Raw genomic sequence first — 10,180 nt, 5'->3', positions numbered from 1 at the left:
CGTCTGCTTGCACCTGTAGAAACTTGGGTTTTCAGAATGCATCTTGTGCTCTCCTTCCTCAGGAGAAAGGTAGGCACTGAAGTGAATGGAGTAAACTTGCAGTTGCCATAGAAATGGTGCCTTCAGCCAGCTACTGGTAACAAACAGTCTGTGTTTCCTAGCTGTCTGCCTACCCCACGCACTACCTTTCTTCCTTTCAACTGGGAAATGCTGGCAGGTAACCTCTCCTAATTGAGCATCTTCACGATGTGTTACAGAGAATCAGCCTGTGACTTTCAAAAGCAGCTTTAGTTTCTGTGCAGCTCGTTTATTGCCCAGAAAGGTGCTTCTTGTCTTTTGTCTTCCCTTTCTTCCTCTGTCCAAGGCTGCTTGACCACAGTGCCATTAGACCCACTTCAGCAGGCTGTGAAGGGTGCAAGTCTGTAATGCCATTTATTGGCGTTGAGTTTTAAAGAAATGTCACTAGGATGGAACTAAAGAAGGAGAGGACAAAATGCCTCTTGTCATCTAAGGCCCTCTTGGAATGAAGCTGCTTTTGGCAAGCGTTTGCCAACTCTCTGAATAGTTGAGCAAAAGGAATGAATGGAAGGTGCCATCAGAGAACTGATGCTTGCTGGATTCCTGGCAGCCTCTATTAAAGAGATGGGGAAAGAGCCCAAAGGTAAAAACTGATGTATTTGCTAGAAAAAGCACTTTTAATCCAGATAATTCCCCAAATTCCAAACTTTCTCTGTAGCTCACTATAGAGTGGGGATGTAGTGGAGGTAGTTGGAGCTCTGGTAGCTTTGTTCAGGTACACCTCTCTAGCCCTGCCACACCATAAGCTTTTTACCTACTGATTTTTGCAGAACGAAAGTATCTTGCTTGTACCTGCGGATGACCAAAAATTCTCTTGATGGAAAATTCCTCCTTTCCTGAGGCTTCTGGGAACTTGAGAGAAGTGGGGACTGTCAGTGGAGGGAAAAGAGTAGTAGTCCTGTATCAATGCCACCTTCAATGTATACTAATAGACCACTTCATATAACTTTAACACTATATTTGTTCCTGTGCTCCTTGTTTCTCATGAAACACTCCATCACTCATCATACTGAAGACTTGAGGAGAGAGAAGAGATCCACATGCTGCTTGCTCTTGTACCTGTCTTGCAGGCAGGGGCTGGGCTCTGGCAGCCTCCCAGGAGTTTGCCAGAAATGTCTTTTTTTTTTTTTTTTTTTTTCCTCCCAGAAATGCAGTTTTCTTGCAGAGCTGGCAGGAGAAAGCGTTAACAGCCTGCACGGAGCTCTTGGAGGGGGAGGAAGGGAAGGAAAGAGGGGTCACTTCCCACTTTTGTCCGAGTGCTTTCTACCTTCCTTATTTGAACTTACTGGAAGAGGAGATATTTGCGAAGATTACGTCGTCCTCTTTGCCTCCTTTTAGGCATTACGTAGGGGTGGTGGTTTTCCTCTTGCTGAAAATGCCTTCCTGAGCCTCAAAATAGGAGCACGGCTGGAATGGCAAAGGCCCGGAGGACTCCTGAGGCTCCTGTCACTCGGGTGGTTGCCTCTTGTTTGTGCACTCACTGGGCTGTGATCCGCAGCTTGTGGTGCTTGTTTACAGCACTTTCCATAAACAAACCAGGAAAGTTGTGGTTTCCTGCTGCGTGCACGAACTCCAACAACTTCTGAAGTCACTGGGTGTGCGTCATGCGGGGAGTGGAGGAGATGATGTGTTAAATTGCTGAATTACATTACTGGGAACGAGGAGTGACGTTGTGAATGACCCACGTAACACCGAGGGATTGAGGAACAGCATGGCAGTGGTGTTTTTTTTTTTTTTAAATATTTATCAGGATTGCTACCTCCCAAGCAGGGCTACTCATGAGTGGAGGGGTAGGTCCTCATAAGATTGCCTTACAGGCAATAGCTGCAGCAGGGTGTTTTTATTTTTTATTTTCCCTGCTGGTTACCCAGCTTTCTTGAACAGTTCAGCTTTGCTGTCTGGAGAAACTCTCCTAAGAGGGAGGAGCTACCTGATTATTCTCTGAATTTTGCCATGCTGGAGGTTGTTTCCCCTCCACCTTTATAGCCCTGTAATTAAATTCTCCTGTGAAATTTAGCTCTAAGTACCAAACTCATCCTGTTGGGTGTGGAGGAAAGCTTGTTAATGCTCAAAATGAGATGCTCTCTAGTGAAAACACTTAATTTGCTTTTCATGAAAAAAAGAAAAACAAAAAAAATGAAATGAGATGAAGAGGGATTTTTAATCCAGATCTGATTCCCTTACAGAGTAGAGGACTTTATTTTTTCCAAACAGCATCTAATTAAGATGGATTTTAACTTGCTAGCATGTGTGTTTGGAAGTAATCACCTACCCAGGAGTCATTTTTACTCCCTATATATTTCCATGCTAGACGCCTGATGCATAAAAGCGTCCCTGTGATGTTATTTTTTTTGCCTTCCCTTCTCGGAGTGCTACCGCAGGGATGTTCGAGGTGCTTCCCGAGGGAGCCAGGCGTTTTTCTTCGGAGGAAAAAGAAGAAGAAAAAAAAAAAACACAAAACCTTCCCCAGGGGCTCCAAGGATGCGCTGGCAGCGAGCGCCACCGCTGGGCTGCCTGCTGGTACTCGCTCCTTTCTGCCTCATTTTTTAGACCCAATTACTGCTCTTTTTCCCCTTTATTGCATTTTCTCTCTTTGGTAAGTGCTCTGTGCTTTTAGTTCACCTATTTACATGCACGCTCGGAGCAAATAAGGCAACTGAAAGTGGCAATCCCCGAAGAGCAGCTGTGGATGAGAACAGCTGACACGTTCTCTGAATTCTCTGAATTTTGCTGGATCCCTGCTGAAAGCTCTCCAGCTTTGACACCTTTCTGGCTCGCGTTTGGCACCTCCTGGGTCACCGGGTTCCCTTTCAGATGAGGCAGGGGTTACTGGCAGAGCGAAGGGAGCTCTGCAGGAGCTTGGATTGTCTGGATCTCCTTTTTTATTGTTCTTCGCAGCAGCCCTTGAGATCTCATCCGACTTTAAATCTTATTTTACCTCCTGTTTTTTACAACTCTGTTTACGAGTTTAACCTCTCCCATTTTTAATCTGGGTTAAGTCATTTCTCCCTGGAGTCAAGCAGTGACCAGGTTTGCGATCGCACTCTTTAAATTGAGCAGAACACCTTTTGTGCACGTGGAACAGCACCAGGAGCAGAAGCAAAACTCCAGTCCCAATGCTTCTGCTGGGAACAAGCAGCTGGAGAGGGGGGAGCAGCCCAGGGAGGTTTGTCCCAGCGCTTGCGTTTATCACAGGCTGCCAAAGGGTCACGTGCAGGGAGGCCACCGTGCGGAGCCCAGCCGGCACCGTGGTCTTGCTGGTGGGATCCTGGCAGCTTCTGCCCCGATGGCGTTGGTAACCCAGCATCAGATCCAGAAGGTAAGGAGCAGGTGGGAAGCGTGCCCGGGGAAGGAGGGTGTCCCCAGCACGGGCAGTGACGCTGCTTGTAAGGCATGGCTGCTACTCGTTAGCGTTGGCTGAGTCTAGCAGAGATTTGCTTCTACAAACACTTTGTATTCTGCTCAGCTTCTTGTACTGTATTCGTGTGAGTGTGTGGGGACCCTGTCGTGGCCACAAACTCTCCCCGAAAGCCACTTGTCCTGCAGAGCTCCCTGGGGAATCTCTCTCGTACCCTGCTGTCTGCTGCTCAGCTGTCACCCGCGAGGCTGAAATCTGCCCATCAGGGGATAATCTCCGGGGTGTTCTATATGAGGAAACAGCAGTGCCAGCAGGGTTTGCTTCCCTTTGTAAGGGGCTGTGCAGCCAACCATGAGAAATCACACAGGGATTTTTCCGTTAAACCAGGAAAGTTTTTTTTTTGTTGTTGTTGTTTTTTCTTCTCTGCGAAGGAATCTCATTTTTATTTGATTCTGGGTATGAGCTCTCTGTTCGTCTTAGCAGCATTTGTAACTCAATAGCTGCTGGTCACGTATCTTAGATAAAATACCCTTAAGCCACAGAGACTCCAGCAGTGATGTCTTCTCTGATTTGGGGCTGAAGAGTTCAAATTTGTTCTCCTTAACTCTGTGGAATCTAAACCTGTTAACTAGTTATTATCCTTTTTTCAACAGAAACTCCTCTTGAACTTTAAAAAACGAACAAAACCAACCCACCCCTTAGGTTTTGTCCTACGTGGATGAAACCGTAATGAGAGAATGTGCTGGGAGCAGCAGAAAAATTAATTTGCGTTAGATTAGAGACACTAAAAGTGACTTAATCATACCTTAAGTGTATGGTATGGCAGTCAAGGTGTCTCTCGTGCCTACTACATCACCCAGCTGCTGAGCCTGGGGTGCCTTTCACACTAAGCAGAGGCACAGCGAGGGCCGGAGCTGCCCCCTGCTGCTCTGCACTGCCTTCCTCGAGCACCCCGGAGGAGGGCAGCCACCCCATCTCCTCCTTCTAGTTCCACCAGGATGGCTTCCTCGTCCTGGAGCATTTTTTCACCCCGGAGGAGTGCGACAGCATGAGGGAGCAGATTCAGGGCATCATAGCCGAGATGGAAGTGCCGCCGCACTGCCGGACAGAGTTCTCCACCAAGGAAGGGGAGCAGCTCCAGGCACAGGTACCCCAAGGGGCAGGGCTGGCCCCGTTACAGCCCCGGGAGGGAAGTGGGTTCTGGTAAAGTCCTAATCACTGCTGAGAGATTTAGTATCGGGGGAAACCTACACATGATTTCTACTGACTGTGCTTTGTTTATGCTGCGGCTCGGTGGGGAAAAAGATGCAGGTGAGTGTTACCCCTTGGATGGAAGGTTCCTGTATGCATTTAGGAGGCTGCTGTCTTTACTGGGCTCTTATCCCTGGCAGGGCAGCTCGGATTATTTCCTAACCAGTGGAGACAAGATTAGATTCTTCTTTGAGAAAGGTGTTTTGGATGAGAGAGGTAAGCTCTGACCCGAGTTAGCCCCAGCGAGGGGACGGGAGGAGGCAGGGGCAAGTTCCAGCTCTGTGGACAATTCCTGCTGTGCAAGCCATGTTAAATTCTGCTTTTTGCTCGTAGGCAACTTTCTGATTCCAAAGGAGAGATCTGTCAGCAAGATTGGCCACGGTACGTTTAAATGAGGGTATTTTGAGAGGGACAGGCAAAAGGGAGGCAGTTCTCAGACACGAGGACTGGAGTTTCAACCTTCCTGGGTGCAACCTCCCTGCTCTGCTGCTCCTCAGTGTGCTTCCAGGGGACCTCCAATACTACAAACCTCACCCCATTTTGTCAATGTGGCCACATAACTCCTTTCTTTGCACCCCTGGCCTCTTTTGCTGTGGATTTCTGCATTAAATTTTGTCACAGCAGTCCTTTTGTCCCACATCACTCCATCACTACCTCTGTGGTTCTCTCCACGTTGCCCTTTATTCCATTATGTCAAAGGACTTCACAGCTTTCAGTTACCTTTTCAAAGAAAAAACAACACTTCCAGGAGGGTTACGCATAGCACAGAAACAGCGAAGTGCAGAAGTTTGGACTTCAGCCCCTCTTACATCAGAGGTGGCTTGAGCAACTTCCCCACCTGAGGCTGGTTACATTAGAACAGTTCAAACCATGGCTCCTGCCTCCTGCACAGTGTGTTGCCCACGCTGAAGCTGTCTTTGCTCCTTTGCCATTGCCAGCATCTTTTTCTTTGCTCTTGCTGGCTTCAGTTGGTGACCCATATCCTCTCTCCCACCTACCTGACTTGCATTTTGATCCCTTTTTGTTTTTCAAACAACATGTGGAAAATAAGAGCGTGATTCAGTGCATCCCCCACCGCCTGAACTTTGGTCAGATTTAACTTCAGCAAACTTGGAAAAATCAGTACTGAGAAATCAGTACTGCAAGTTCTTGGCTCTCTGGTTTTCTCAGGAAAACAACACATCCCCCCACAAAAACCAACCTCTGCTGCTCCACTGTGCTCTTACACTTCAGCTTTTCCTCTGGGAAACAAAAACCACTACAGCCGCCTGCTGACTCAGCAGCGCAGAGGCTCCTCTGATTTATTTTCTGTAATGACTGAGTCTTCAGGCTTTGAGCCTTGCTCAGTGGCAGCCCCTGCTGGGACGGGTCCTGGCTGCAAACAGGATCCCCGCAGGGAGGGAGCTGCAACTCAGCGTCTTTAGTTTTTCATGTGTTTTGCATAATATAATGCTTAGTCACATCATGTTAAGTTTTTAAACTCGATTATATGGCATTTTTTATATAGCAGTGGTTTGCTGCCACTGTATTTTGGTCTCTAAAGAAGATGGTACTAACTCAGAAGGGCTGTGTCACCTCAGGCACGATGCTAATCCACATGTGGCCACTCTTGGAGGGATGCGAAAGTTTCTGGCTGCAATTTACATTGCTTAGCTCATCACTGACAGCCTTCAGATTCCCTTCTGTTTGTGAAATCTTCGGCCTGAGCCTTGTCTTTTCCCTTTAGCCTTGCATGCCCATGATCCTGTCTTCAAGCAAATCACTCACTCCCCCAAGGTGCAGGTAAGCTGATGCTGTCCCTAGAGCTGTCTGGGAAAAAAAAACAGACCCTGAATTCTGGAATAATTGATTTTAATATTCTAGACTAAATGCAGTCATTTTGTCCATAAAAGAGAATTAAAATATCTTTAAATAATAACGCTTTGTAGCTCGAGGAAAAAGGAAATACAATTTTTGGATTTTTGTTTTAACAGGAACTGGGAAGAAAACTAGGCCTGGAGAGACCAGTAGTTGTGCAAAGCATGTACATCTTCAAGGTACGGCAGTTCGGGTCTCCGTGTCACCCCAGGAGTAAGATGCTGCTCAGTGGGAAGCTGTGAGACTCCTCTCTTCACACATCTTCCTTTTCCTTGCAGCAACCTGGCATTGGTGGGGAAGGTGAGGTTCATCCCGTGTGTGTTACACTGCAGATAATACTCCTTGGGGAAAGGATTATTACCAGGAAAAAGGCTCAGTCTTGAGCTTATGAATTCTGTGCTCTGAATGTTGTTGAAACTATAAGAAAAGGCATCTGCATTTTCCAGAATGTTTCTACATCGTATGCAACGTGAACAAAGGGCTAGCTTGACCTTTGCAGCAGGCTGAAAGGTGACGCTTTGGTGTTTGAATTAACGTGTGTGATGGGTGGGAGGGCAGGGTAGGCCAAATCCAAGAGCACCAAGTGCCCCGTCCTTGTGGTGCTGGGTTCCAGGGACTTTCCAAGCCCCCAACCAGCGCCTCTTGCTGCAGTGACGCCACACCAGGACGCCACATTTCTGCACACGGAGCCTCTGGGCAGGGTGATGGGCTTCTGGATCGCGCTGGAGGACGCCACGCAGGAGAACGGCTGCTTGTGGTTCATTCCCGGCTCCCACACCAGTAAGGGTCAAGGTATTCGGTGTGTGCTGTAGAACCCACTCGCCCTCTCCCTTGCTTAAGGCTGAGGAGTAAGGTCCATGGCGTTACATGTTCTCCTTGCAGCATGCTTGCAGAAGCATGCTACTGGCTTTGTTTGTTGAAAAGAAAACTATCTACTGCACAGGGATCTTCCTCTACGCTGCTGTCAAACCTACACTCAGTTTTTCAGCAGGTTGTTGACTGCCTCACTTTGCTCTTAGCCACCTGTCCATCAAAGGAGTTTAATATACAATATTTTCTTAATGAAAATAGGTACCATATGTAGCTGATACTGTTTTAGTTCTAGATTGAAATCTATCCTAGAAGCAAAGGATGTTTTTTTTTTTTTTTTTTTCCACTGGCCAATAACCTCTTTATTCCTGAAAGTGATCTGTAAGGGGAACAAAAGTCTTCGTCCCCACAGTACTACTTCCAAACATCGGGCTCAATTTCTGTAAACAAGGGGGGCCTCCAAGTTTATGCAAGGATCTCTTGGACAATGCCCAGGCAGCCTGGAACAGGGGTGAGACCAGATCAGCACAGGCTCATGTCAGAGTGACGGGTGGTGGCTGCTGTGTCTCTAACCACTGCTGGGTTATGGGTGCAGTCTTCTGCCTTTCGCTGCCTCTAGGGCACTATTTGGCTTCCAACTTAAGTGTTTACTCAGAGTAATCACAGTACTCTTAATTTAAAGTACTCAACCCTCATAAATTTTGGAGTTGGTTGCACTCAAATAGCAATTTATACTCTTCTAGAAAGGAAAAATGGATGAAAGGTTGGTTGTGCCTAAGTGCCTGACCATTTGTATTCCTAAATGGTTATGTTGCAATGCACAGAAAGTCAGGGAGGCAAACAAAAAGGAGCTATTCATCAGTTTCTGCCTCATCTGGAAAATCCCAGATCTTTGATGAAAAATCCCCAAATTTCTAAGGAAAGAATTGAACGCACAATAATAAGATTTCTGTCTGTGCTAAGATAAAATACTATGTTGTTCCTCCATTGTGCAAAATCTGGTTAGTTCTTTAATTTTTATGGGTGTTCACTTCTTTTCTGGATTTACAGATGGGATTACACGGAGAATGGTGCGTGCAGCTTCAGGTGCCTCAACGTGCGTGGAGTTTGTAGGGTCAGAGCCAACCTATGACGACAGCCAGTTCATACCTGTGCCTATAAGTAAAGGTAAAAACACGCCCCAAAACAGAAATGTGTCACTGTTTGAGAAAAAACAAGGGAGACACCATTGTAACACTTGTACTTTCCTTATATTCCTAAACTAGCACTCACAATTTGAAAAAAGCAGTACAGGTATGTCTTTCCAACAGGTGGACTCATTCTCATCCACGGGGAAGTTGTCCATAAGAGTGAACTGAACAGCTCGGAGTTCTCTCGCCATGTGTTCACCTTCCACATAATGGAAGCCAAGGACACCAGCTGGAGCAAGGAGAACTGGTAAGGCTGCTATCCTGAAACAGAGCCTTTTCTGTGCAATAACCAAGATAAAACTTTTATTAGTCTCCTTGCATGCTGGCAGCACAATCCTGTCAACATGTGCAAGAAGTTGTTCTCTGCATTTTACAGAGCTGTGCTAACCACAGTTTTGTTGAAATAAACATTGTAGCTCTGTATTTACCTCTGCATATACTCTGAAGAACTTCTCTTCACCAGCACTGTTGCAGGTTTATCCTAAAATTTTCTAGCTCAGGAGCAGTTCCCAACAGTTCACAGCCTGTTCCTGTGGGAGATGAGCACTGTCTACTTACTGACCAGGATTCCCTAGCTCTGCACGGCTGGATCTGCTCATTTTCAGCCAGCAATAAAAAAAAAAACCTCATCTGCAATTGTTGGATTGCAGCACAGCAGGCAGTGGTCTCTTGGGAAGAGGGGAAAAAAAAAAAAGACGGAATGAGAAGCATGATTCTTAGAAGGATGTTGTTTAATGGAAGCTTTCAAGTTGTCATGTCTTAGTGCATTTAATGAGTCTTCTAGGTCATATGCAACGAGCATATTGGAGCTAGAGAAAATTCTGTACTTACAATTCTCAGTGCGCTTCCACCTCACAAAAAACATGCAATTACTTATATTCTTCATGGATGCCTCTCAGTTAAATTAATTTATACTAAATTTAAAATAAAACAGCTGAGTGCCTGAAAGATGGAACTAATGAGTGCGGGTAACCGTAGCGTTCAAACCGAACGGTTCTAAAATGTTGACTTTTTTATTTTTGCTGTATCAGGTTTTGTCCTGGGGACTGCTGGATGAAGCGTTCCTTAGACACAGTTTCCATCAGTAGTACCTCAGTTGATTTACCCGAGAACTGGAATAGTCTCTGAAGTTTGTTTTTTAACTCTTCCTTACCTCCTAGGCTCCAGCCAACTCCTGAACTGCCTTTTCCACCGCTCTACACTTGAAGCTAGTGACTGGCTTCTGGAGTCAAGTAGCTGATAGTTATTCCTTTGATTGTTTGCTCATCTTTACATGTAACTGTCACTACATCAGCTCTCAAGATTAATTTATCCTGTCCTCAGAGTGAACTTTCATGCAGCTGAATACACCTGCAGTAGTCAGAAGCTTCTAATGCATGAACCCTACTAGTGCTGAGAATAGTCACCCAGCCCATTTGGTAAGGAAACTTCTTCAGCCTTGAGAATGAAGCGTTAAACACCATTCCACCTTGCCTATAGGGGCAGATAAATATTTCTCCTTGCAGATCTTTAGTATTTTCTTCCATTCAAGCAAAGAGGTTTAATGCTTGGCTCTGTTAATCACAGCAATGCAAGTGAATCTGTCATGTGAAGATATCTGACTTTTAGCCTTAGATCTCTGTCCATTGTTTGAATA

The 10,180-nt window shown here is 46.0% G+C and overlaps 1 protein-coding gene across 1 annotated transcript; it reads left to right on the top strand.

Annotated features, from left to right (window-relative positions):
- The first annotated feature begins 3,328 nt into the window (after positions 1-3,328).
- On the top strand, positions 3,329-10,170 carry PHYHD1 (phytanoyl-CoA dioxygenase domain containing 1). The gene is made up of 11 exons (XM_084299325.1): positions 3,329-3,397; positions 4,425-4,583; positions 4,828-4,903; positions 5,021-5,068; positions 6,414-6,469; positions 6,661-6,723; positions 6,823-6,844; positions 7,196-7,324; positions 8,405-8,521; positions 8,665-8,791; positions 9,705-10,170. Exons 1-11 carry the CDS (start codon positions 3,365-3,367, stop codon positions 9,748-9,750), a joined length of 876 nt encoding a protein of 291 aa, XP_084155451.1. The 5' UTR covers positions 3,329-3,364; the 3' UTR covers positions 9,751-10,170.
- Positions 10,171-10,180: the final 10 nt, after the last annotated feature.

This window comes from Netta rufina (genome assembly GCF_964035555.1).
Source record: "Netta rufina genome assembly, chromosome: 20".
Lineage (NCBI taxonomy): Eukaryota > Metazoa > Chordata > Aves > Anseriformes > Anatidae > Netta > Netta rufina.
The sequence above is the reverse complement of the archived record's forward strand: the minus strand, read 5'-3'. Positions and strand labels throughout refer to the sequence as shown.